The sequence below is a fragment of the Otolemur garnettii genome, unplaced genomic scaffold (genome assembly GCF_000181295.1).
Source record: "Otolemur garnettii isolate 467f Iridium unplaced genomic scaffold, OtoGar3 scaffold00001, whole genome shotgun sequence".
NCBI lineage: Eukaryota > Metazoa > Chordata > Mammalia > Primates > Galagidae > Otolemur > Otolemur garnettii.
Window position 1 is genome coordinate 45,634,935 of NW_003852396.1, and position 27,576 is coordinate 45,662,510.

The 27,576-nt window shown below is 46.7% G+C and overlaps 1 protein-coding gene across 2 annotated transcripts in view; it reads right to left on the bottom strand.

Moving 5' to 3' along the window:
* PLEKHA7 (pleckstrin homology domain containing A7) overlaps positions 1-27,576 on the bottom strand; it is a 212,965-nt gene that overhangs the window by 20,278 nt on the left and 165,111 nt on the right. For both annotated transcript variants that reach the window (XM_023517624.1, XM_023517650.1), the window contains exons 9-15: positions 23,692-24,162; positions 15,324-15,846; positions 14,682-14,768; positions 11,550-11,603; positions 1,615-1,680; positions 1,364-1,444; positions 362-511 (exon numbers count right to left, since the gene is read on the bottom strand). In XM_023517624.1, coding sequence (XP_023373392.1) covers positions 362-511; positions 1,364-1,444; positions 1,615-1,680; positions 11,550-11,603; positions 14,682-14,768; positions 15,324-15,846; positions 23,692-24,162 — 1,432 coding nt within the window. The remainder of the gene's footprint in view (positions 1-361; positions 512-1,363; positions 1,445-1,614; positions 1,681-11,549; positions 11,604-14,681; positions 14,769-15,323; positions 15,847-23,691; positions 24,163-27,576) is intronic.

The following is a 27,576-nucleotide window of genomic DNA, read 5'->3' on the forward strand; positions in this document are numbered from 1 at the left end:
AAAAAAAAAGAAAGGCCTGTATCATATCAAACTGGGAAATAAAAAATTGCAAATTCTGCTATCTTAGAATTAACTGGACATAGATCAATGGTATAGCCCTGAGGCTGCTCTGAGAAATCTGGTCCCTTGGGCATCATCAGCCATCAGGAGCTGCTGATGGTAAGCAGCCTAAGACACGGGTAGAGACAAATATGTCACCACTAGATCAGGGTAAACTACTGTCAGGAGGGAGTCTGGAGAAGTCCTGCCACTCCAAGACTCTCGCCCCTGGCCACCAACTCAGTGACAACTTAGAGATGAGAAAAGGAGTCCCCTTGCCCAGCCCATCCAGAAGGGGAAGTATCTGCCATCCTCTACGCACAGTGGACTCTCTGGAGAGCTCAGCTCGGATGTGGACAAGGTCCTCCTGCAGCAACCTCTGCTGGTAGGCAATCTTCTCCAGGTGCTGAGGTTGGTCTCGGTACTGCTCCATCTGTCTGTGCAACACTTCCAAAACAGATTCTAGCTGATCCTGCACCAGGAAGGGCCAAAGAAGAATAGGATAAGAGGACAGTCCCCAGAGCCCACCCCAGACCCCACCAGGAACCAAACGAAGCATTGGATCTATCCAACATTGCAAGGGCCAGAGCCAGATTGGGGCTGACAGGGCCTCTGGTGCCAGGTCTGACTCCATCCACTGGGTGGGCTGGGCCAAGCACCTAACAGATCTACACTTCAGTTTCCTCATCCATAAAGTGGGCAGGAAAGCCACCTAAGTTCTTATGGGATAAACTATGAGAATAAACCAAAGTAGATGGAAAACTCTCTAAGCTCTTATGGAAAAGAGTATGTTAAAAACCTTCAGCATCACATATGCAATACCTTATTAAAATGCAAAAAGAAAAAATTGCTTTAAAAGTGGCCAAATAATAGTAATCTTTGGCCCATTCCTGTCTTCCTATCCAGATTTGCTTCCTCTGTGGCCGAAATTCTATGAGGAAAGGCGTTTTAGGAAGGGAGGGCCTCTGCCCTGTAGACTTAGCCACTGCCTTCAAGCCAGCCCCCCTTCTCTGGGGTCATCACATACAAGCTGGTAGGGCTCCTCTCCCAGGCTCACCTCATAGGGCCTCTAGGGAGAGGTAGGCCAGAGCAGAATTGGGGTAGGGGAGCTCTAATACTTGGAACAAGCAGGCTGAGGTCTCCCTATAAGTTCTCCCTCTAAGAGAGAAACCTTTAAGAAGCACCATTTAAACACAAAGACATTGTTCTGGATAAACTAACACCTGTTGTTCAATACTAACATGGGAGCCCAGCTCACATCTCAGGGAAGATAGGACAGAATGCCGCCCCACCCATCCCAAGATTATACAAAACTGATGTGTACTTTGTTCTCCTTGAGGGCTCGTATCTTGTCTTCTAAGTCCTGCAGGATCCTGTCTTGTTCACAGAAGATGCTCAGTTTGACCTATAAGCAAGAACAGGTCGGAGAGGGGTGAGAAGGTGAGAAACCTATGGCCTTGGGATTGTTATCCGAAAGACTCTACTAGAGAACCATCCAAACCCTGTATGAAGCCGCCCACCCTGCGTCTGGGTTAGGAGGTAGCCAAGGGGTCAGCACATCACTCTCTCACTTACATCAATGTCACTCTCAGCTATCTTCACAGGCTTCAGACTTCGATCCTTGAGGTCTCGGCCTGTCATCTGGGAGGCAAACAATTTAAGAGATTTCACAACGGCGTTTGGGATCAGGGGAAAGTTAGTCTCACAACGGTGCGGAAGTCCTTGGCAGTAAGAGGTAGGGACGTGGCATGGGCCATAACTTGGGCAATACTTGTTTTATCTCTATGTCTTTTTCATTTTAGGAAGAAACCAAACACATTTCATGATCCAAGTAACACCTGTAAATTCTTCAAATTAAATAAAACATCAATTTTAGAGGCATATATACATGTATGTATTTGCCCAAGTAAGTGTGATAAAATCTATATGAATCTTGGAAGATTTGCCACTGATAAGACAGAGGTTTGCTACTGAACTTGGGGACAAATAAATCACCCCCTGCCCAAGGTACTGGGCTGGGTATGCTATAAGGAACAAGCAAATCCCTGAGCACTGTCAACCTTCAGTTTAAGGAAGTCTTCAGCAGTCCACATCCCCATAAGTTAGGCTAGCCTTCCTTACCCTATTGGGAAGAAAACCTGGCCAAGGGAAGAAGGAACCTAGAGAGTTCCTAGCTGGGGGTTTTAATTAATCCCTAAATAACTGAGGCTAGGCTGTACTTGTTACATATTACCTCCTTATTTCAAGAAGGAAGCCATGGCTGGCATCCATAGCATAGTGCTTATGGTGCCAGCCACATGCACTGAGGCTGGTTGGTTCAAACCCAGCCCAAGCCAGGTAAACAACAATGACAACTGCAACAAAAAAATAGCTGGGCATTGTGGTGGGCGCCTGTAGTCCCAGCTACTTGGGATGCTGAGGCAAGAAAATCACTTGAGCCCAAAAGTTTGAGGTTGCTGTGAGGTATGGTATCATGGCACTCTACCCAGGGTGACAGAGTGAGACTCTACCTAAAAAAAAAAAAGAAAGAAAGAAAGAAAGCCACCAAGCCACAGGCAAGTCACTCAAACTTAGAGGCCAGTAGGATTTACATTTCCCATCCTTGCTTGACTCAAAGCGGGCAACATGTTGCCCATCTCTCACTGACTGTGAAACAGCTAAATCAAACTCATTTCATGTTTTTATGTCCCTTCATCTGCTTCTTGCCATAAGTTGTACAGGGTGGAGGGGATCACTCTTTCACAGATGCATCCCCCATGCCAATGACAAGGTCAGGGGCAGCAGCTCTAACATGCTGCATGTGGGGAGGCCACCTCATTGAGCTCTGCTTTACAAATAGAAAAATGGAGGGTGGAGCTAACCTCACTAAGCTCTGTTTTACAAATAGAAAAATGGAGGGTGGAGCTAGCCACAGCAGAGGGTCCCAGTATGGACAAATGGCTGCTGGAGAGATGGCCTTCAGTCTCTCTTCACTCTATCGAGAAGGACCAGTAAGTTAATCAGTGGGAATCAGGAGCAGAAATACGCTGGCAAACCTTCCTCTCAGTGCTCAAGCCCTTCATGTGCCTGCCTCCCAGAGGATCATTTCCAGCAAACCCAAAGGTCAAAAGAGAGTGACCTCTCTCTGCCTGGATGTGAGGACTGATTCTGGGCTGCAGACCCACCCCTACGGTCACTTTGATTGCACAGAAGAAAGTGGGGACCATTGTCTTATTTGTCGGCTGGCACAAACTCAACAAGTGCTTATTGAATCGACATACGTCAAAGAAGACATGTGTGGGTTGGTGTTGTAGAGTTCCTGGAAAAAGTAGAACTCCAGCCAAATTCTGCTCTTCAAACTGGCAGATTACATGTACATACATGTATACACACAACTGCAGAACACAGGACTAAGCAACGATCCACAAACAAACAGACTGTGCTGTCTCCTGCAATGAGGGAGTAGGGGGACAGGAGAGGGGAAAGGAGGGTGTGGAATTAATCCTGATGACCCTAAGCAGCTAAACATCTCAAGCAGGACTCAGGGAAATCCAGGAGGAAAGGAGGCAAAAGCTGTGACGTCTTCACATTGTCACATCAAAGTGGAAGACAATGAACTTGTCTAGTCTCCAATGGGTCTGACCCTTGGCTCATTTCTTGGGTAGAAATCATTTTCAAATTAGGAATTTGAGGATTCTCTCCCACCCCTAGCAGTACTCTTCACCTTATATCATGGAGGCTTTTTATGGAGGATATCTTTTTGATACTTAAATAATGAGGCAGAAAATCTAATTAAGCAATGCCTCATTCATCCAGGACTGTCAGGAAAGGAATGAGATACTCCACACAAGAAGGGCATTTTGAGCAAGCGAAATCTTCTAAACGATACTTTTTGATGGAGAGCTTCTAAAAGTACGCCTTGCGCTACCTTCATGGAATAGTGGATATACATTCAATCTCCCCCACATCTCTGGATATCAGTACTCCCTCTTTTCTAAGTAGACTTCTTTAGTCTCCTTTCATAAAGTGCTACTTATAAGGTGGTGTAAGGAATTCAAAGAACTAACAGCTCAACAGAGAGGAGGTACTTACGTCCCTTCCATCCCTTTAACTGGGTCTGGTGTCCTGCAGGGTGTTCCTCCCACAGGTGGCGTCTCTGCTGCTGTGCTACTCAGCACCTCAGATTACCACATTCTGTGTGCTCATCTGTCTCTCCTCACTAGACAGTAACCTAATTAGGGTGACTGTGGAGGCTGATGTGTTTTCTCTATATCCTCAAAGCCTAGCCAGGGCCTAGCATACTGAGGCTATTTGGGTGACGTTTGCTTAGTGTGTTCATAAATGTACCAAAATAAAGTGAGTTGGTTCTGCCTCCTTTGGCTTTAGAGCACAGGCTTAGTGATAGCTGTTTACACAGTTCAAAGGCCCGCTAAGCTTCTGAATTTAGCCCTATTCCAGAAAACTGAGATTACTAAGAAACAGCACATCCATAATCAGTATATTATGTCTAATTCTCCTTTTAAAAGTGTGCTTTAAGATAGCAATGTTTAAATTCATTTAAAACTTCAATTATGGCTGGGCATGGTGGCATGTTCCTGTATTTCCCAACCTGCAGTCTTCATTGGAATCTATGAGGGCTGGCCCTGCTGCAGTCACTACTCCAAAGGGGGTCTGGAGTGATGCCATGTCTACTCTAGCTCTAGACTATTGTCTAAAAATTATCTCCCTGCCCCCCAAAATGAGCCACCTTAATTCCAGGTCCATAGAATCTGAGGATGCTTTGGCTCCTGTGTGGTAACCAGTAACTATCACTCCCTCCCAAGAAACTCATGCATAACTCTGTCTCGGTGAGCCCTCACTGAGGAGGCAGACAAGTGAGAATGGAAACACAACACAAGCTGGTGGCAAGCCAGGCAAGCTCCCCCACCCCTTGGCAGCACAAAAGATGAAGTCACAGAACACCACAGATGAGAGGCTCAGCCTGGTGCATCGGCCAAAATGCTGGAGAGAGCATCAATTTAAAGAAAATAAACCGAAATGACTTGCGGGAAGCCTGGGGCGGTCAGGAGAGCAACTGGTTAAGCAAGTGATGGAGTAGGCCCTGAGCCAGAAGCAATGAATGGCCCCGCTCCGAGACACAGATCAGATCATCTTACGCTTCTCCTGGGCCGACAGCCCTGTGCTGACTTCTTCAGCACTTTGTAAAGCACGTTGATCAAAGGTTCATTATTTTTAATCTGTTCCAAACAAAAAGGCAAATATAACAAAACACAACAGGTGAGACATCAAATGACACTGAAGCAGCCAGAATTTGGAGAACTGGCAAAGAGAAAACTTTAAGGACGATATGGGCTGTGCAATTAAAACAACCAGCTTTGAATCTTGGTGATGCTGCTTCCCAGCTGTGTGGGACCTTCCCAGACTTCAGTTCTCTCTTCTACAAGATGAGGGATAATAAGCTCTGTCTGATGGGATCTTCGTGCAGACTGGTTTAAGTGAGAGTGCCCATTTCCTTCCTGGATCTGCTGTAGGAGGCCGGGGAATCATGACAAAATAGAACTTTGCTTCTTCCTTTGTCCCCCCTTATCACAGTCTGTAAGATACCAGTTTGAAGCAGTGCCATGCAATCATCTCACCCCCACCCAACATTTTCCACCTAAAGTTTCTTGGACCTCTGCTGCAATACCTGTGATGCATCTAAAGGATTACGTCTTACCAATGGTCCCAAATGTTTCAGCCCCTATTAGGGAAAATTTTCTCCACTCTCTAGGACAGTGGTTCTCAACCTTCCTAATGCCACAGTGCTTTAATACAGTTCCAAAGGGGTCTCGAACCACAGATTGAGAACTGTTGCTCTAAGACAATGGCTCTCAATCCTGACTGAATTTTGGAAACACCTGGGGAGCCTTAAAAAATGCTGATGCCTAAAAGAAAAGAAAAGAAAAAGAAAAAACAAAAAGAAATATGCTGATGCCTGAGTCCCACCCCAAGAGAATCTGATGTAATTGGTCTGGGATGGGGCCTGGGCCTTGGGATTCTTAAATACGCTGTGAGTGATCCTAATGTACAGCCAGACTTGAGAGCCACTGCTCTAAAGCAGGTCTGAGATAGGACCCAAATTTTGCTTTTCTAACAGATTCCCAGATATTGCTCATGCTTCTGGTCTGGGGATCACACTTTGAGAACCACTACCTTAAAACATTTCTCAACCTTAGCTGCTAAGATCCAAGGGGTTTTGAATGTTTTTTAAAGAGTATTACCTGAATACATATTAACAATTAAATTAATCACAGTCTCTAAAGAATAAGACCCAACCATCTATACTCATTTTAAAAGATCCCAGAAGTTCTAGTTCATGGACAAGGTTAATAATCTCTGCTCCAGGCTCGGCACCCATAGCATAGTGGTTACAGTGCTGGCCACATGCACCAAGGCTGGTGGGTTCGAAGCCTGGGCCAGCTAAACAGCAATGACAACTGCAACAAAAAAATAACCGGGCACTGTGGCAGGCACCTGTAGACCCAGGTACTTGGGAAGCTGAGGCAAGAGAATCGCTTAAGCCCAAGAGTTTGATGTTGATGTGAGCTGTGATGCCACAGCACTCTACTGGGGATGACACAGTGAGACTCTGTCTCAAAAAAAAAAAAAAAAAAAATTTCTGCTCCAAAACAACAGACCTCAAACTTTACAGTGTATAAGAATCATACCAGGGCTTGATTAAAAAATGCAGAATTCTGGGCACTAGAGATTCTAATTCAATAGAACTCTCCAGATCTGTTTTGTTTGTTTGTTTTGAGGCAGGGTCTTGCTCTGTCACCCTGGCTAGAGTACAGCAGCAGCATCACAACTCACAGCAAACTCAAACTCCTCAGCTCAAGCAATCCCTCTGCGTCAGCCTCCCAAGTAGCTGAGATTATAGGTGCACAACCCACCATGCCTGGCTAATTTTTCTAAATTTTTTGTAGGGACGGAGGTCTCATTCTTACGAACACTGATCTTCATTTTTTATCAAGCTCCCAGTTCATCCTGAAGTAAGTGACATCCCCAATCACAACTTAATAAACTCTGCCCCAGAAACTGACTTTGGAAAATGGAGCCAGAGCAGAGAAACCCTGATGTCAGGCTCAAACAGTCAGGATGAGTCCAGATACCAACAGACCTGGAGCTACTAATGACACATCACTCACGAGAGACAAAAGCCTCTTTGGGGTTGACTGCAACCTTCTTGGGTACCTACCTGAGTGGCAGCAGGTACCCAGCCCCACCTCACCTTGCTGGCTGTTCAAGTTATCAACAGTGAGCCCTCACATCCCACACTTCTCACCCAGCCTTGCTATAGGGTTCTGAAGAGCAGAAATTCAATGCCAGAAACACAACTCAACAAGTACAACTTTAGGGTAGACAAAGCTTATGATGTATGGAAGAAAGAAGACAGATGTGAAGTCTGTCTGTGGGTTCAAATCCCAGCTATGTAACTTTGCAGAAGTTACTCCACTCCTCTAATACTTCTTGGCTATAAAATAGGGATGATAATTCCTATTGCTCAAGGTTGCTCCTAGGACTCAATGAGATAAATGAACATCAAGTGCCTAAACACTGCCAGGCAAGAACAGATGCTTAATCAGTGTGGAGTCCTTTTCACCCTGGCACCACTGAGTAAGACACCAGGGAAGTAAAGATTTTCCCCCAAACACATTAACATAAGTGTCTTCTAAGAGAGTGGAGTGTGCCTTTGTTTGATCACTTGGCACCATTGCGAGATGCTCACTTCAGAAAGAAAAGCTCCACACCGTGTGAGGAAACAAACACCAACTAATTCTGGAAGCTGAGCATCAGATGACTGGAGGAGGAGGTGGGCTCTGGATTCTTAAGTCTGTGGCCTCTGAGACAGGGACATAGGGGTCCCTGAGTCAACACGGTGAAGGCAGGGCGTGGTCAGCAGGTCAGATGCCAGGTGGGGAGACTCCTACAAAAGCCTTATCTCCTTAACTCACTCTTTTCCGAGGACCTGGGAGGGACCTCTCAGCTAGTCCCAGAGGGGCTATGCTGGCCTCTATGTCCATGCACAGGGTGGCCCACAGAGCCCTATTCAATTGTGTCCACAGAAGTCTTATCTCAGAGAAATTTTGAGACAAGGGCCTTGGGGTTTTCCTAATCCAACCCCCTATATCAGCTAGCCTCCATTGTACCCCAGTGACAAAATATTCACCATCATTCACGGTGACCCTTTTAGAAGTGAAGGGTATGGAAGAAGGGTATGATGTATGGAAGTCCAAACTTTCTTCTATTGAACTGAAGTCTGTCTACTTGTATCTGCCATCCACTTGTTTTAAATTTCCTCAGCTTATGGAAAACACAGGTGATACACCAGACTGTCTCTACAGTTCTCATAAATCGTCCTCAACTCCTCCAATCAGCTGTGCCTGCTGCTGTTGTGCTTCTTTTCTCTGCCCACCCTGCTTTCCCATTAGGAAACTCCTCCCTCACTCCATGGGATGCTGGGCAGTGAGGTGAGTCTGGGTTTGCAGGTGGTCATCTTCCCTGCCTATATGGAGATAGCCCCTATTCCCCAAAGAAGGGTGAAGGCTGGCACACAAAGCAAAGTAGAACAGTGACAATGTGGCCTGAAGTCCTCCCTGGAATGTAGACCCTAGCTATGTGAATTTACAGGTTGATTTGAGTTTCAGACACTTGCAAACAAATGTTTGCACCTGTTGCACTCAGCCACGGTTCTGTAGGTCCTCAGCATCTCTCCCTGATTCCAAGGAGGACACCCACCTTGGGACCCTACATCCCAGGCAGGGTCTGAACAGGGCAGAGCTGAGCCCCTGCCTCTTGATCTGGGCCCCCTGCCCCTGTGAAGGAGGCTGTGTGGGTGCCAGCGTTTCTGGTGGTCATTCTGATGGTCAGACTAATGACACACACTGAACACAAAACCCAGCATGTTTCTCACACATGCAGCTGGGAAGCCAGCCCTCTCCTAGGCTGCTGGTGCATGCAGTTCATCTGGGGCACTAATTCTCTGAGAAGAACTGAGTAACTGGAGTAGCAGCTACAAGAACAGTAAGATTTTGGTATTAACACAGCTATTTCCCATGACAAATATGACAACTTCCAGAAAGTCCAAATCACTAGTTAATACTCTGACCATGTACAGCTCCCAGCTAGTAAAACACCCCAAGGATGCAACTTGCCTCTTTCTATCCCATAGAACATACATCTTGGCATAATGGCCCAAGCCTGGCTCCATAAAAAGCTTAATGCCTTTGGGTCCATAGTCACAGAAGTGTTTTAAGAGAGGCAGTGTGACAAGGTGCTGAAGAGCACAGGCTTTAGAGTTAGAACCTAACACCAACCCCAGTCACTGCCTGTCTGGCCTCAGGAAGGTCATTTAACTCTCTGAGGCTCAATTAAAAGGTGATACCACTACCTCGCTTACCGCACTATTGTAGGGGTTAAATAATTCAGTAGGAGCAAAATGCAATGACTGGCACACATTATACACCCTACTGTTATTAAACTTCTGTTGGAGTCAGGATACATGGGGACTCCTAGTGCTGCTCTGCTGTCCTACAGCTTGGCTTCTCTCCCTCTAATCCCTCTTAGGTCAAATTCTACGATCCTGAAACAAAACAAACCTGAGCCGGAGCTTTGTTTCCAACACTGAGCTTCCACTATCACACACAAACAGGAATGAGTAGACAGATATTTCCTACCGCTCTTGCTGAGGTGCACTATTAAGTTCTCTCTGGCACTGTGCACCACACACGCTGGTACACCTGTGTTTCCATGTACACCTGTGCTGCCGGAGAGACGAGCCCCTCCCACAGGCCCAAGCACAATGTGGATGCTCTAAGGGCACATCTGGGCGGACTGCATGGTCCCGGGGTAGGGGTGATAAGAAGTGCCCAGGCAGCTAGTGACCTGTCAGGGAGGCCAAGGAATGGGCACATGGGGCTGCCCAGAGCAGGTGGAGGCCAGGGGCTGGTGAACTTCACTCCAGAAGCATGGTGGGAAGGACTATATTTGTCCCAACAGGCTGCAGGAGGACTGGCTGAGCTGCCACATTTAGCCCACACAGCTATGTTTGACCACTTGGAATCCTAAGGAATTATGAGTATCTATATTCCCTTAAGCTCTGTGTAACCTGTCATGTAAGTCAGGAAACCTGCTCTTGAGAGAATGCCTTTTGTTTTCCTCATGTCCTAAAGCCAAGTCTAACTTTTTGCTCATTGTATTTTCCCTCCTAAAGCCTAGGACAGAATCAGGAGCCGGCGCCCTCTGCCACTACCCTATCTTCTGTTGCTCTCACCACACCACTGTGCCCTGGCTCCCCTTTGCTCCCACTGTTCCCTCCCCTTTAATCTCAACCAACTCAGTCCTCCACCTCTTCAAGGCACCACATGCACGCTACCTCCTCCCAGAAGCCTTCTCAGCATTGTAATCCATAGGAATTCTCATCAACTCAACTCTGAGAACTGGGTGAAACAGATACTTTTACAGTCATTGTACATAAGTCTATTATTTGGGGCTATTTCCTTTCCCAGCCCAGACTATACGGAAACATCTCAAGATCGAAGAGCCTCAATTTTGCTCTTGCATTTCCCCATGTCTTCTGCAGACGTGGGTACACAGAAGTGCCCCAAAGATACTTAGAGCTGAAAGGGGGAAGTATACGTGTTGGTCTCTAGTCAATAGCCCCAATCTCAAGTCAGTGTGGGGAGACCCTTCGCCATGTGCTGCCTCATATCCCTGCTTCTAAGAGCCTGCATGGAGATCCCTGTGTTTAAAAGCTCTCTGGCCACATACACTGGGGACTGTGGGAAGGCATGCCCCCACGGCAGTTGCTGGGGGCTATGGGCCCCTCGCCCACCCTCTCAGACCCACAGCTGAATAAAGGTCACATTCCTGTAGTCTATTTCGTGGCTCAGACATAAGAAGTGGTTTTCACAGTGGGAGCTTTTAGAGAGCTGTGGGAAGGGAACAATAGCATTCTCTTTCAGGCAGAATGCCTCCCGCTTCTGAGGGAGCTTTGCAGCTCTCTCTTTGCTGTGAAGGCTGATTTAAAGCATGAAGCTTTCTCACCTACAGAGAGGGGCCCAGCATTCATCTCCCAAATGGAGATGGGAGACTACTGGATAGCCTCAAAACCATGTGATTCCATGTGGAACTTGACCCCCAAGCAACAAAACCGAGAAAACACATCCGTAGTACCCTATGAACCAAACACACACACACCAGCTCTGCTTCCACTGGAGGCTCTGAAGAAGGGACCATTTATTTTTGGAGGGACCCTTTGGTTCTGACCAAGAAAAGGAAGAGATCAGAGTTGTGTGTTCTCATCTGGAAATCAGAGACCTCATAGCAGAATTCACAAGAAACTGAGGAGTCAGAGTTGAAAGCTGTCAGACTTTCAGATGTCTTCATTTGGGATCCAGATTTGACAAGACCTGTGTGGCCTTGGCTCCAGTGAGGTGACACTCTCAGAAAGGCGAGTGTTCGAGGAAGGCGGGACTCCTGTAGTCACTTACCTTTAGATCCAGGTACTCCAGGTCTTTCTTCAGCTGGAGGTAGGTATCGTCGGCCTTCAAATGAACAGAGAGAGGGAAAAAAATTTTATGAATACCAAAAGTTTCTAAAACTCAGGTTTCATGTGTGAATCATTTGCACTGTACAGCTCTGGGGACAAAAGACCATAGCAAATCAGCACATCTGGGGGAACAGATGAAACACGATGTCTCAGTGCAGCTTAGAGCCCCCTTTCAGCATAACAGGTCTTGCAAGTCACTATGGGGAAAGCCAGCTTGTGCCCCATTGGCTGAGGGGAGAAGTTGGTGGGGAGGATCCCACTGAGGGCTGGGCAGCAGCATTGCTGAGTGGTGCTGTGCTGAGATAGAACCAGGAGGTCTATCTAGAAGAGTACAGGCAACCCTTAAGCAAGGGCCCATTAGTCACCAATGCTCCAATCCTTCTTATCAAACCTTTGGACCGGCTCACTTCACATCCATGAATTACGATGACCCTGAATGGTGTGCATGGATGCCTAGAATAGGCAGGGAGAGAACCTGGGTGACCCGGGAGGTTGCAAAGTGACCCTGGAAGTTGAGCCTCTTTTTGCTCAGCATGGAGGCAACACAGCCATGTTGGGAGCTAGTCAAGTGCTTCCAGGGTCAGACCTCTCAGCTTGTGGCCTCTCTGACAGTGTGTTAAGTTTTCAGTCCAACTACCAGAAGAAGTGAAAATAACGAAAAAAGACTCAGCTCGGCGCCTGTGGCTCAAGCGGCTAAGGCGCCAGCCACATACACCTAAGGTGGCAGGTTCGAATCCCCAGCCCGGGCCCGCCAAGCAACAATGATGGCTGCAACCAAAAAATGGCCAGGCGTTGTGGCGGGCGCCTGTAGTCCCAGCTACTTGGGAGGCTGAGGCAGGAGGCTCGCTTGAGCCCAGGAGTTGGAGGTTGCTGTGAGCGTGATGCCATGGCACTCTACCCAGGGGGATAGCTTGAGGCTCCGTCTCAAAAAAAAAAAAAAAAAAGAAAAAAAAGAAAAAAGACTCTTTGGCTTCCTAGAACTCACCTTTTCCCGTACAGCAGATCACAGAAGCTAATTGGGAGGCAGTGGGGCTATAAAAGCTTAAGAAAATGGCCTCAATGCCAATTTTTCAGCAAACTGTGAGGGTCTCCCACACAAGCAAGCCAGGGCTGGGGAAGATGGTCCTTGTTTCAGCCACACAAATAAACCACATGAGACATTCAGGCAGTGCTCTTATGCATGGGAAGGCCTAAAGGACCATTGTCAGGAACATAAGTGGCTTGCAAGGTGTTATTTCTGTCCCTAAACTGTCCTCTTAGCCACCCATACTTTCCCAATCAGCCCAGTCCTTACATACTTTCCACAGGAGTAAGGACAGAGCAGAGCAATGTTATTAAAAATCATCCAAATTCACAACTTATAGTTTTTGCACTTACATTTGTTTTTCTGAATACATTTCCAAAAAAAAAAAAATACATTTCCTTAGTCCCTCACAACTCACTAAGATAGGATGGGGCAGGACACTGACAGTCCTGTCACCTTCTTCATCTGTCCCCTGGCTATCTCTGTGTAGCCTAGAAGGACCAGCTTCACATGGCCGAACCTATTCCCGCCAGAGGACAGCTCAAGGGAGGAATCAGTTCCTTTAAGTTACTCAAGATGCCCAAGAGAGCAATTCTCTGGCTATTCTACAAGGAGCTTCTCTACAAAGCCCCAAGTCCTGGAAATAGTTTAGAACACTGAGCCAGACAGGACCTGGATGTGGCTCCAGTCTGCATACTTCTAGCTGAAGGATCCCAAGCCAGTCACTTCCCCTTCTGGATCTACTTGCCTTGGTGCAGTCATCACTCCTGTCCTAACTAACCTCTCCCAGTTTCCCGTGAGGTTCAGAAGCATATGAGATGTGAGGATGCTTTGCAAGCCTGCAGGGCCCTGTCCATATAAGAGAGGGCACACTGCATCCTCCCTCCAGGCTGACTCACACATGCCTTTCAGTATCTCAAGGGGTGCCCATGGTGGCAAGAAGGCTAATGGCCCTTTGGACATGACCACACACCAGCCTGGCAGTAACTACTAACAGCCACAGAAGCACCATTTTAGGTTTCTCCCACCACATGCAGCCCTCCTCCCCAGTGCCAGCAGGATTGGCTCCACCACTGCCACACAGTGTCTGGCAGTAGCATCCAGAAGCAACAGGCAGGGAATGAGGGAGAGAGCCAGACAGCAAAGACAGACCAGAGCACAGGCATGAGAAAACACAGTCAGCATGTCACTCCCCAGCCCCTGGCCCTAAGAGGGCCCACCGGCGCTGACCTGACAGGTGGGAAAGGCCAGCTGGTGCTGCAGTAACTGGCCGGCGGCGAAATTTCGCACACTGGCCAACTTGGCCTGGTGTTGCCGTAACCGGGTGAGAAGCAAGGAGAGCTCCTCCAGCTGCAGGTGTGTAGACACATCACGAGGAAGTTAGCCACCGCAGGAGCGCGCCGCTATAATTATACTCTTCACCCCGGTGCTGGGACACCACTGATGTGACACCATTAAGCAATTATTGCATTAATTCTGTCATTAGGACAAATAAAGGCAGCAAAGGGGCTGCAGGAAGTTGTTGTTTTAGGAAAGCAACAGCCAACAGTGCAACCTCACCCAGACTCGAGCTTTACAGACAGATTTAACTAATCAAAGGAAAGACCAGGGAAGAAAGGAGTGGAGCTAATGGGAGAGAGGGTAGGTGGATGGAAAAGGCTTCCAGCAAAATTCTACTCCTAAGAAGTCCGATATTCCCCTACACTTCCCCTCAAGTTCTTCACCAGATCTGAGAGGACCCAATGCCAACTGGGTGACCTTGAGCAAGTCATTCGACTTCCAAGAGCCTCAGTTTCTTCTTCTCTAAAAAGGGGTTGGGACACATTTTCTCAGGACCACTTGAGGCCATGTGTTCCCAGGTGGCCATACACATTCAGCTCAAAATAAAGCTCTTTAAATATATCTTTACATACATAAAACAGGGCCTGATGGCTGTGCTACATGTAGACTGCATTTAACTGGCTCAGAGGAAGGAAAACACCAGATGAGATAGGGCTTTGTAGGCTATACCATGTCATTTACCTGGAGGGGGCATGAGGTGCTGCTTACCGATTTTCCGTGTAAACTGGGAGCGCTGACTGTGTGGGTCATGTAACCAATGGAGGGCATGGAGCGGCGGTCTATGTGAGAAGCGTTCTGCAGGTGGGGAGACAAGCAGTCAGGCTGAGGGCGGGGCTGAGAGGCCAGGCTGGAATCAGAAGCCCTCCCATCCAGCCCCAGGACAGCCTACCATATGCTACTTCCCCCTCTTGAGCCTCAGATGTCTCATCTGTGAAAAGGGGATACACACCTTCCTCACTGGGTTATAACAATGTTAAACTATGAAAGCTCCCTGCAAAGTTAAAACCTGAGTTATTATAAACAATTGAACTCACTGAACACAGACATCTTTTCCTGCCTTCTGTAAAGAAGCAGACTTCTAGTGGTCTAACCCTGGGCAAGTTACTACATTGTCTCTCAATGCCTCAGAGTTCTCCTATATGCAATGGGAATAAGCATAGCACCTACCCCACACGTTTGTTGTAAGAATTAAAGCAAGGCCTTTAGGACTATGCCTGGCATCTGAAAGTATTGCATATTTGTTAGCTATCTATTATCCTAAATTGCTAAAATTTGTATTCAAACCAGGGTAAGGCTTCTAGTATCCCGATGCTGGACCCCAGTGGTAAGGTAGAGTGCCCTGAGACTCACCTTAATAGCATGGCCCCGAGCCTTCCTGGGAGAACCCCCCAGTGAGATGTCCACACTCCTCCTCTGGTCTGGTGGCTTCACAGTGACCCGCTCTGCTGGTACGTGGGGCTGCCGGGGTGGGAAGACCCTTGGGGGTCCCGGGGGAGGGATGTCTGAGGGAGACGGAGGCACAGAGATGGAGCGGGGCACCTCCAGCATGCTCCTGCTCCGGCCCTGGTCAGTGAACTCTGGGGAGCCCATGCAGATGGGTGCTGTGGGGCTGCCATGTCGGAACTGCTGGCGCTGCTGCCACTCATACAGCTGCCACACGGTGCCATCCCGGTGCGCCCGGCGTTCCTCACTGGACATCTTCAGGTGGCTAGCCCGGTCCTGTGCATACTTGTAGTCACTCGGCAGGTTGCGGGGAGGGGGCGAGGAGCCCCCTGAGGGGTGTCGTGTGCTCCTAGGAAGAGTCTGGTAGTTTTCTGGAAAGGACAGGGACTGGCCAGGACCCTGGCGAGGAAGCGTCTGGTCTAAGGGGAGGCTGAGGAGAAAAGGCAAGAACAGGTCAGGCAACAAAGCAAGTAGCCTGCAGGGTTTGAGGATACAGCTAAGTGACTCCACAAAGCTAGGCATGTTGGGGAGCCCTGTAAGAATCCCAAAGAATTATCAAAGCCAGCACCCAGGACTTTAGTCACTCTCCTCTTTTCAGGAGACTCCAAAACTGCCACTCCTCTGCCAGGACAACTTGGCTGCCCCATGCCCATCACTTCAAGTGCAATATGATTAAACGTGCCAGCTCTTTCTCTCCCGTTTGCCAGCAGTCAGCTCTTCCAATGGATGTGTATATTTCTAGGAAAGGCCTCATAATTCTCCCTCTGCCTGGTATCCTGGCACCAACTTCTGGAGATTCTTAAAGGAAGTAGCTGGCATCAGGTCCTTCCTTTTTTTGGACTCCTCCAGTCCAGATACTAATTACCTCTCCCGAGACAACACTGAGTTGCTCCTAACTAGTTTCTACCCTGTTCATAGTCAACTCCTCTGATCTAATCACTCTCTGACTCCAAAAACTTCTGTGGCTCCCTGTTCACTGTGAAATAAAATTTAAGCTCCTTAGTCCAGTACTCACAGGTTTCTAGCACCTGACCTCAACCCACTCTGAAGTCCTACTGTTTTCTCACTGCTTCTCCTACTAGGGCCAGGCCAGATGCCTGGGGTCCCAAACTGAAGGAGACACTCTAGCTAAGGTGTACCCCTTCCCTTGCCAGTGCCTGAGAGAGGGGCCCCAACCTATTCCTGGCCTAGCCTCCTCTACACCTAAGCAACTTCTCATAGTAGAAAAGCAAAGGCAGACAGTCTGACCTGGGTTTGAATCCAAGCTTTACCATTATGCTGGCTCTGTGACCCTAGGCAGCTTACCTGACTGCTCTCACTTCCACTTCCCTGCCTGTGAAGATAGTATTCCCTGCCTCGTGAGGCTGTTCTGATGAGATGGGTTAGGAAATGCAACTTCCATGTCTGATATACTCCATGTCTGAAGGTCCTTCACTTCTTCCTTATTCTCATGACCTTGCTCTCACCTCCCCCTACCTGTATAGGCTCCACCTCCCCCATTTACACAAATCTTACTCATTCTCCAGGACTCTGCCCATATCTTTCCCACACGGGCCTTCTGTAAAGCTGTAGCCCTCAGTGTTCCTATTCTGTTTGACCTGGTCATTGGACTGTCTGTACTTTTCCAGGGTCCTGTATTGACATGACCTTTCATCCTTGCAAAGCATCTCTCTCCTGATCATGTTGAAAGTTCTGAGGACAGACACCGTATCTCACACTCTGTGGTAGTGTCCACAGTCTAATAAAGTCCTGGTGAATAACCAGCTCTTCAATGAACACACACCCCTCCAACATACACAAAAGCTGGGTATGCTTGCATAAATTACCACCAATTAACCATCTTATTGTAGGAGAAAGAAAAAACATTCAGCAAGGACAAAGTATGGAGTTTTACTAAGCCTTAAAACTAACCTGAGATATAGCATGATGTTGTAAAAAAAGAAGAGGTTTTAGAGGCAGATGGGCCTGAGTTGAAATCCTGATTCTGCCTCTGCCTATCAATTTTATCTAACAAACTTTTATCTAGTGCTTACGTCATGCCAGACATTGTTCTAAACTAAAGCTACTTGAGGTGTTGCCCGTGGGCCAGAAGCACTGGCACCATCTGGGAACTTGTTAAAGATGCAGGTTAGTGAAATAAGCCAGGCATGGAAAAACAAATACTGTGTGATCTCACTTGTATGTGGGATCTAAGAAGGCTGAACTCACAGAAGGAGGCTGTGGAGGATGGTGGACAAAGATAGGAAAAAGGGAGATGTTGGCCAAAGGGTTCAAAGTTTCAGTTAGGAGGAATAAGTTCCATGATCTATTGCACAGCATGGTGACTGCAGTTAATGACAATGCAGTGCATATTTCAAAACTGCGTAAAGAGATTTTAAATGTTCTTGCCACAAAAAATGATAAGCAGGTAAGGTGATGATATGTTAATTAGCTTGATGCAATTATTCCACAATGTATACATATATAAAAACATAGCATTTACCCCATAAATGCATATAATTATTTTCTGTCAATTACAAATAAAATATATTTTCACATGCTGATTTATCAGCCCCAATGCAGACTGACCTGATATGAAACTCTGGGGTGAATGACATAGGTTTATTGGGTGCCAGGGAGCTTCCAACCCCCACTGTTTTAATAAGCCCTACAGGTGATTCTTATGCTCCCTAAATTTTGAGAAGTGCTGTTTTAATTGTTTCAAAACTCAACTCATTTAATCACTCCTTAGCTAAATGACCTCAGCCAACTGTCTTCTGAGTCTCACTTCCCTTACTACAAAATGGGGATAAGAATCACTTAATAGGCTCGGTGCCTATGGCTCAATCGGCTAAGGCGCCAGCCACATACACCTAAGGTGGCGGGTTCGAATCCCCAGCCCGGGCCCGCCAAACAACAATGATGGCTGCAACCAAAAAATGGCCAGTGCTGTGGCGGGTGCCTGTAGTCCCAGCTACTTGGGAGGCTGAGGCAGGAGACTCGCTTGAGCCCAGGAGTTGGAGGTTGCTGTGAGCTCTGAGGCCATGGCACTCTACCCAGGGGGATAGCTTGAGGCTCTGTCTCAAAAACAAAACAAAACAAAAAGAATCACTTAATAATTTGTTGTCAGGAGTATAAATAGTTGTCATTCAAATATGGCAGTTTCTTCCTTTTAATGGTTATCTTTGCAATTGCAGGAAGTATTTTGAAGGTCTCTTCAATCTAGACTTGTGTTTGACAGGCGTGTCTGCTTGCCACTAGGTGTCAGGGTTTGCTATCATTTCCCTAAGTTAGGCCTAAATGTGTCCCTGAGAAAGGGGCAGCGCCTGAATTCTCCAACACTGCCAGCTGGTGGCAGTGGCAGAAACAAGGTTGGGGGGGGCTTCCTCTGGGAGTTTGGGACTTTACCAACCGTTGTTCATTCTGCCTGAAGCAAAACACAAGCCACACAGAGCTTGTCCAAGCTGTCTCCCAGACGCGTGCTCCTGTCTGGGCTGCCCTCCCACTCCAGGGTTTGTAAGCCCAGGGTCCTCCCACTAAACAGTGGCCCAAAGTCCTGGGCTCAACATTTAAATTGTGCTAATTCCTCACTGTCTGATACCAGTACCATGGTGAGCCCTGGCTCCAGACGCCAAACCATGATAGCTAACTGATGGCAAAGGGAGAGTCACAGGAGGTAACGCCATGAGGTGAGATAGATACCCCATGGGAACAGGAGGGAGCTGCAAATCCATTTCCTAGTCCCTAACTCCAGCCTTGCCCCCAAATGGGGCTCAAGGTGTTCTCACACCTTGCTTGGTGGCCACAGGCCCTCTTCATCATTAAATAAGCACTAAATAGGATTTTCTGAAACAGCCACTAGAAAATGGCCATGTTGAAATGTACTATCATTTTTAATAACCAATTACCTATGTAGCAGATACTCCTCACCCAGGACTTTCACTTTCTATTCCACTCCATTGCAGGATTTGAATCCTCTGACTCTACCCCCATCTCCCACTTTTTATTTTACAGGTATGCATTACTTCACACATGAGGGAGGTGAATGGAAGGCTAGAATTTCAAAACAAGCTCTTAAAGTGAGTTTAGATTCAAAGCCATGTCGGTCTGTCTCCTGCAAACCATATTCTAATGGAGTTTATTGATGTAAAACATAGTATATATCTCCAAGTACTGAAAGAACAGTTAGAGATAATTCCCTGTGCAGTCTGAAGCTGAGAAAACAGGATCATATTGCAGTCCAAATAACCCTCCTTCCAATGCTCAGTCTAATGAGATTAGCACAGTCTTAATTATAGGCAAAGCAGAGATATCCATCTTCTACATTTTTAAGTGGAAAACAGAGGAAAATCTTTTCTTAAGCAGCCAGGTCTCTTTATTACTTATTGTAAAACATTACAAATATATCTTTAAGAAAAAAACCCCTAGGACTGCAAGATGTAAACCTTACAAGATACAAGGAATGATCTGAGACTGAGCAGATACTTTGTTCACTTAGGGACTGGCAGCACTTTCTTGTCCACATTCTGCTTTCAATTCTTCACTTTTTTTGTTTTGAGATAAAGAGTCTCACTGTGTTGTGCCATGGCCTAAGTCTACCTCACAGTAACCTCAAACTCCTGGGCTCAAGAGATCCTCCTGCCTCAGCCTCCAGAGTAGCTGGAACTACAGGCACCCGGCATGACACTAAACTAATTTTTCTATTTTTTAGTAGAGACAGGGTCTCACTCTTGTTCAGTCTGGTCTCAAAGTTCAAGAGATTCTCCCACCTCAGCTTCCTAGGATTACATGTGTGAGCCACTGCACCCATTTATTTGCTTTTTTAGCCCACTGAGACCTGCTTCCACCACTAGGCTGAATTTCTTTCACAGTGTATGCAGTGACCTCCGAAGCTGTTCTTTACAGACATAATGTCTCCCTGCCCCTTAGAGAGGAATGGTTCATAGCCTCAGGAAATCCAGCTCTTCCCCAGCCACTCTCAGAGTCTCACTGCTGACTTATCATCTTTCAGTTCTATGATGCATCCCTCCCCCCAGCCCCCAAATTCAAGTTATTATGTGGATCAGAACAATATAGGATATGGGTTGCCAGAAACGTTATAAAGAGACATTTCAGGCTTGGCGCCTGTAGCTCAGCGGCTAGGCCACCAGCCACATATACCTGAGCTGGCAAGTTCGAACCCAGCCCAGGCCTGCCCAACAACAATGACAATTACAACAAAAAAAATAGCTGGGCATTGTGGTGGGTGCCTGTAGTCCCAGCTGCTTGGCAGGCTGAGGCAAGAAAATTGCTTAAGCCCAAGAGTTGGAGGTTGCTGTGAGCTGTGATGCCACAGCACTCTACCCAGGGTGACACAGTGAGATTCTGTCCCCCCAAAAAAGAGAGACATTTCATAACAAACAACTTATAACTGCATATCAACCACCCAGATTTGAAAGTCCTCTCTGTGCCTCTGTCACAAAGGTCTCTCACTGGCCACACCGTCTTACTGGTTTCTTCCCCTCCTAACTTCGAAATTCTAGCTCTACTAAGGAGGGAAATTCAGGTTTGCTCATCTAAGCCCATCAAGCAGTTCAGTGGAACAAAGCCTTCTACTACTGAGCAAAACACCAGCAGAAACCCTGAGGCTCTAGACCAGTGGTTCTCAACCTTCCTAATGCCGTGGCCCTTTAATACAGTTCCTGTGAGTCATGACCCACAGGTTGAGAACCACTGCTCTAGACTTCCCATCAGCGATTCCTAGTCTCTCTGACAGTAACACACCCAGGCAGAAGTCCCTATGCCCAATGAATGCTCATTTGCCTCCTCCATCTCCCACCTCATTATTCTTTTATAAAGAATTGACTTTAGCCTAATCCTTGGGTTGGGAATCCTTAGTGTTATGACTTTGGCCCTCTGCTACTGTTTACTCTGAGCTAGGGATTCTCAACACCGGCTGCACATTAGAATCATCAGGGGAGCAGGGGAAGGGGAGGATGTGCTGCTTTTTAATGTCCAGGCTTCCAACAAGACCAACATAATTGGATTCCTGAGCATGGGACTAAGGCCTCAGTAAACGTTAAAACATTCCAGGTGATTCCAATGTGTAGTCAAACAATAGTTTCTTGACTATGACCAGAATCACCCAGGGAGATTTGAAAACATACTGATGCTTTGACATTACCCCAGACCAATTCAATCCAAATTTCTGGGGTTGGCCTTCAGATGATCAAATTGTGTGACCAGGATGAAAAACCATGGCTCTAGGCTCTAAGCTTCCACCCAGTAGTAATCTCAACTACTGCCAGGACATGAGCTCCCACCTCTAGGGCAATGACTCCCAAATCTGTCTACAGTCTGTACCCACATTCCCCATAATCTCCTGGCCATCTCCACATGGATTCTCCATAAGTGCCATATTTCATGTCCAGCTCACTTCTCTCCCTTATGTGACATCTGGTGCATGGCACCACTTCTACCTACTAACTGAGCCAAAGCTGAACGATAACTCCCACTCCACTGTAGCCACTTGTATGTCCAAAATGAAAATCCTGATCGACCCATCAATTTTTCCTTCCTTAGCCCTCCCTATTCAGCAACCATCTAGTTCAGCAGTTCTCAACCTGTGGGTCGTGACCCACAGGAACTGTATTAAAGAGTCACGGCATTAGGAACGTTGAGAACCACTGGTCTAGTTGCTCAACTCAACATTCTAGAGATCATCCTTGTTCCTCTCTTCTCTGCATCCTTCATATTCAATTTATTACTAGGCTCTGTTGTTTCAGCCTCTAAAATGTACCTCAAATCTGCTGATTTCTTTTTATTTCCATTCTCATCCTCCTGAACTACTGCCATAGCCTCCTTCCTTGATTTTCATCTTCTTTGTGAAATATTCGTTAGATCACACCACCTACCTGCTTAAAACCTTCCACTGATATCCTCTTTCATTTTTTCAAATTCAGTTTCCTCATATTGGAGTATGAGGACCTATAAGAGGCTGCCCCTGCCAACTTTCTAATCTCACTCCGCAGTGAGGTCATCTTATAACCAGCTACCAGAGGGCTGACCTCACCCAGCACCAAGGAGAGCAGCTTCCCTTCCCTGGGTCCTTGAGCAGTAGATTTCTATTTTCCATAAAACACAAGATTGGAACGAATAGGATTGATACCGTTGGGAATGGGAAGGGATCTTAGCCATAATACAACAGGCCTTTCATGCTCCTGATCTGTTCCACAACAACACATTTCCGCAAATGTTCCACGACATTTCCAGTGGGGAAAATCTGCCACTTAGGGGATTTCCATTGTGATGTATTCACTGTCTACCCTCATAGGTGCCCAGGTGGAGCACCTATGGGGTTACCCAGAAATGCACAACATACTCACACACCTGAAAGCAGGCCTAGGCTATTGCCCTAGGAGCACAACCACCTCCAGAGCCCACAGCTAGAAAGTCTAGGTCTTGTCAACAGGGAGAATAAAGTGTGGTGTTTTAGAGCATGTTATCAGGCTATGGCAGACATGGTCTGAGAGCTGGCACATCCACTGCAGCCACTCCAGCCCTTGGGGAGCTTTCTGAATGACATTGGCTTTACTAACTCCTCTCTTGTCAATGGCCTTTAGAAGCCTGAGGACAGTGAGGGGACTTTGCCAGGTCTTCATAATGAAGACAAAACACAGTGGATCCTAGGGACAACAGAGAAGCTGGTGATCCTGAATTCTTTATGTTCATAATTGTGTCCTAATTAATCTAAAATTATAATAAAATACAGACAGTGCTTTGCAAATAGCAAGAGATACATACCTTCTAAATAATTAAAAACTGATTCTTGAAGGAATGGGTAAGATAAAGCCTAATGTCAACAGTGCCTAACTGCTTCTCTGTGTGCCTGGAATTAAAAATGAAAATGTATTTATTCTAGTTTCTATAAATATTTTTTAGAGGCAGAGAAGCAGCAGCACAAGAGGAGAAGACCAGTTACCAGTTACATGCTGAATGCCTTAGAGACCCTTCCTGGGGAAGAGAAAAGTGTACAATTGTGTGTGGGCTTTGGAGGCTCACAGATATGGCTTTGAACTTTGGCTTTGCCACTTATCTATATACCCTGGGAAAGGTCCTTCACCTTCCCAGCCCTAGTTTCTCTGTCTATATATTAGGAATAACACCCCCTCATTGCTGGGGTAGTTATGGGGATATGTGTAGATAATGAAGGTACAGAGATTAAGGCCAGCATTTACGCAAGTCCTAGGTAAATGATAGCTACTGTCACTGTATTATCATGCTCATTATTAGCGGCAATCCTGAGTCTGTTACTGACCTCCTGCCATCCGCTTTCTGGGCCTTTGCCCAGTGCTCCACCTGGGCCAGGTTGCTCTTCCTCTGGCTATGCTTTTCAGGGTTGGTCCTGGAAGGAAAGGTCCGCTGGTACCCAACGGTCCCATTCTGTTCTCCTGGGCCATATGAGGCAGGGAGCATGCCATTCTTCTCTGCCCGCTGGGGCTGTGCCTGCTGGCCTCTTGGGCCACCTGGTAAATCCACAAACAAGGCATCCTCCTCGGTTGGTGAGTATGGGGACCTGGCCTTGGTCCTGTCCCGCTTGCCCTCCAGAGGGTCCCTCTGGGAACGGTACCGTTCCGCTTCCTGCTCCTGCCTTTCAAAGCCGAAGAAGTCATCATGGCCATGATGAGGACAATCTCTTGAGTGTCCAGGTCCCACATGGCCACATTCACGACAGGACTCTGTGTGGTTGGTCTGGGGGACAGCCTGCCGCTCCACCTTCTCCACGTCCCTGCAATGACAGCAGCACATTCAGTTTGCCCCACAGTAAAGACTTCACGCTGTACATAATCACCTCCAGGCCTTTGCACAGCTGTCCCCTCTGCCCAGAACCTTTTGCACTCATGCCCTCATTCTGCCCACCTAACTTCTACTCCTTTAAGGACATAGCTTAAACGTCACCTTTCCCAGGAAGCCATCCCTAACGCACACTTCCAGTCTAGAATGGGATCTTACGCTGACCCACTGGCACACTAATCACACTGAATCATAACTGGGTTTGATTCCCAATTAGACTATGAATGCCTCTGGCTAGCGGCCCATCTGGCCAGTCTGGTATGGAATATGTGCTCTATAAATACTACTGCATGAAACAATGAATAAATTATACATGTGGCACTCACAGGCAGACCATTCCTGTGCTCCCATCCTGCCCTACACTACTGATTCTGCCTTTCCTCTCTCCTATTTGTCCATCTGTCTACCTGGGGCTTGGCTAGAAATCCTCCAAGCCAAGGATCTCTCCGACTGGTGTCTAGCACAGCCCAGAGAAGAAATGAGAGCATAATTATCACTCTTCAGGGATGGTGAAGAGAGAATAGGCATGGTAACCCTCTTTATATGATAGCTTACAAGGGAATCACTCAAATGGAAAGCCACAGTGACACTGACCCAACGACAACTCTGTGAAGTGGTATTAGATCTTAGAGGTAAGGAAGGTGAGGTGTAGAGGGGGTTGATGATTGCCCAAGCTTGTACAACCAGAACAGTAGGGCCCAGGATTAACCCTAGGTGGACTCCAGAGCTCATGTGCTTTGGGGTCTGCTCCCTACCTCTTCTCCATGTGTGACCCTGGCCTATATACATATGAACCTGGAAACTGCAAAGGAGAATGGGTGGTGGTGGTGGTGGTAGGTCAGGATGTGCACTGAGGCTATAGGAAGAGCTCTGGAACACAGTGGAGGGCTCCTTGCTCACGGCCACCTCCTATTGCCACTGCCTTTCTCCCTGCCTCCCTGGGGCAGGATCCTAGTTGTCTGGTTCCCCATCACCAAGTACTAGGCATATAACAGTAGCTGGGCAAGCTTTGCAGAATTTATATTGGGAGGGCAGCGTACCTACTCCACCCCAGCTCAGATGGCTCAGAAAAATTACGAGGGACCCACACATGGGCAGCTAGTCTAGTTATCCTTGTTAGTGAATAGGTCTTGGCCTTAAGAGCCATCACTCCTCAAAATGGTCACCCCAGAGGGGCCTTTATGTCAGCAAGAGAGTATATAACAGAATAGCTACTGTATTTATATCTCGGTGGCCAGACCCCACGTGTCTTTGCAAGAACTTCAGAACCTCAAATACCACTAATCAGCACAGATTCAGGGAAGAATTAACCCATTTGGGAGCTAGTTAGAATTTAACATAAAGTGAAAATACAACCCCCCAGCCCAGGGTTTGCGTCTCACTGTGTGTAGGCCTGTTGGCCTTAACTATGGCATGGATACTGAGATAAGCCATCATACTGCTCATGGTCCTTCCTATGGGAACCCCAAGCTTTGTGGGCAGAAAAATTAATGTTTCTTTGGACCTCCTTTTATCCATCACTACAATACACCTTTCCTTCCTACCCTTCACTCTATATCCAATTTTCATTTGGGGACCACCCTTCCCCACTCTTAATACATGTGGTTTGGGTGCTCTGAATCTAGCACTGTCTGTCCAACTGGGGCTCCCATGTCCCAGTGCTTGGTTCAGAGGTTGACCAATCTGGGCCACAGTTAGCTTTGGGACTTGGGTTGGAGGTGGACTTGAGCTGCTACAACTATGTGGGAAGATGCTGTTTGAGAATGAAGCCAGCACCAAGGAAAGCAGATAGAAATGTAATTTGGTTACTCCAAAGAACTCCTTCCTAGATTTAGCTATACCTAAACGAGATAAAGCTTGGGATATTTTGGTTGTGAACCAATAAACTCCTATTTCTATTTAAATTAATTTGAGTTTGGATCCTGTTATCTATAGAAGAAGTCTTACCTATTACATTATTTTATAACGACATATCGAAATTGTGTTCTCTGAGGGCCCTTCCATTATGAACATTCAGTGTGTCTAGAAGCTCCAAGGATAGGAAAATACGGGAAATATTCAGGGGTCAATACTTAAAGAAAAAGGAATTTTTACCATAAGTTTATAAAAGAGACAACTCTGTTCTACAATGTACACAGGATAGGTTTTAACTTTGTCTTTCCTTTCGTCCTTTAATCCTCCATAATCAGATTAGTGTAACCCAAACCGGCATCTTCAGGTTGCCTAAGTTGGCCTTTATCTTCTTTACTATTTCTCAAATTCAGGAAACCACCCACAGAGGATGTGCTAAGGCTGCTGCAGAGATGATTAGAGCTCTGGCTGCCCTCTGGGTCACACCCTCGCCAAGTCACTGAAGCTTTATATCCCAGCAAACTGCTTTGGTTTCACTTGCTCTGCTATTTCCAGTGGTTACTCCAATTGTGAAACCCAAGTAACTGTATCTCCTTGTTATTCACACCCCGAAGATAAACAGCACCTTGTCATAAAAGCCAGATAGTGAAACAAATATGCCACTTATGTGCATGGCATTAGAACTGAAGGGAAATGAAGGATTCTTCAACTAAAGACCCAAGCATTGTGAGTGCAGTGTCTGAGCCTAACCAATTGTAATACCAGTTTTTCTTTACTAATCAAACACCTTGTATTTGCAGAATACCTATGTAACTTGCAGTGGGACAGGCACTCGGTAAGTATAAGAAAGCAGTGGGGAAAGGGCCTTTGCCTTCAAAGACAGATGACCCTAAGGCCCCATTTAATTATGTAACCACATTTACTACCATTCTCATAAACTATTGGCCCCCAAATCATGAAGTCTACTAGTCTTCTCTGACCTTAGAGCTAATTTTATAACTATTCATCTTAATCTTTAGTGTGTGTGAGTATATCAGCATACACATTCCCATATATGTTAGTACTTCCTAGAGATAAATTTATTAGGGAGAGATAAACCCTTTTATTCAAATTAACACCAGCATTTACTGCAACATAAACTTTTCAGGGGCAACTAAAAGAGTGGCAGTCTGCTTGCCACCAGGCAGTTTTCTAGCCCCTGACAGTCATTTCCAACCAGTATGCTGTAGCACACTGGTGTGCCGGGAGAGGATCTTAGTTGTGCCTTGAAAAATTTTAAAGATCATTAATTAAATCAAAGAACAGTAAGTATATTATTTGTCTTTACTCTTTTTTTTTTTTTTGAGACAGAGTTTCACCATGTTGAGGTCGGTAGAGTGCCGTGGCATCACAGCTCACAGTACCTCAAACTCTTGGGCTTAAATGATTCTCTTGCTTCAGCCTCTCAAGTAGCTGGGACTACAGGCACCTACCACAGTGCCTGACTATTTGTTTGGCA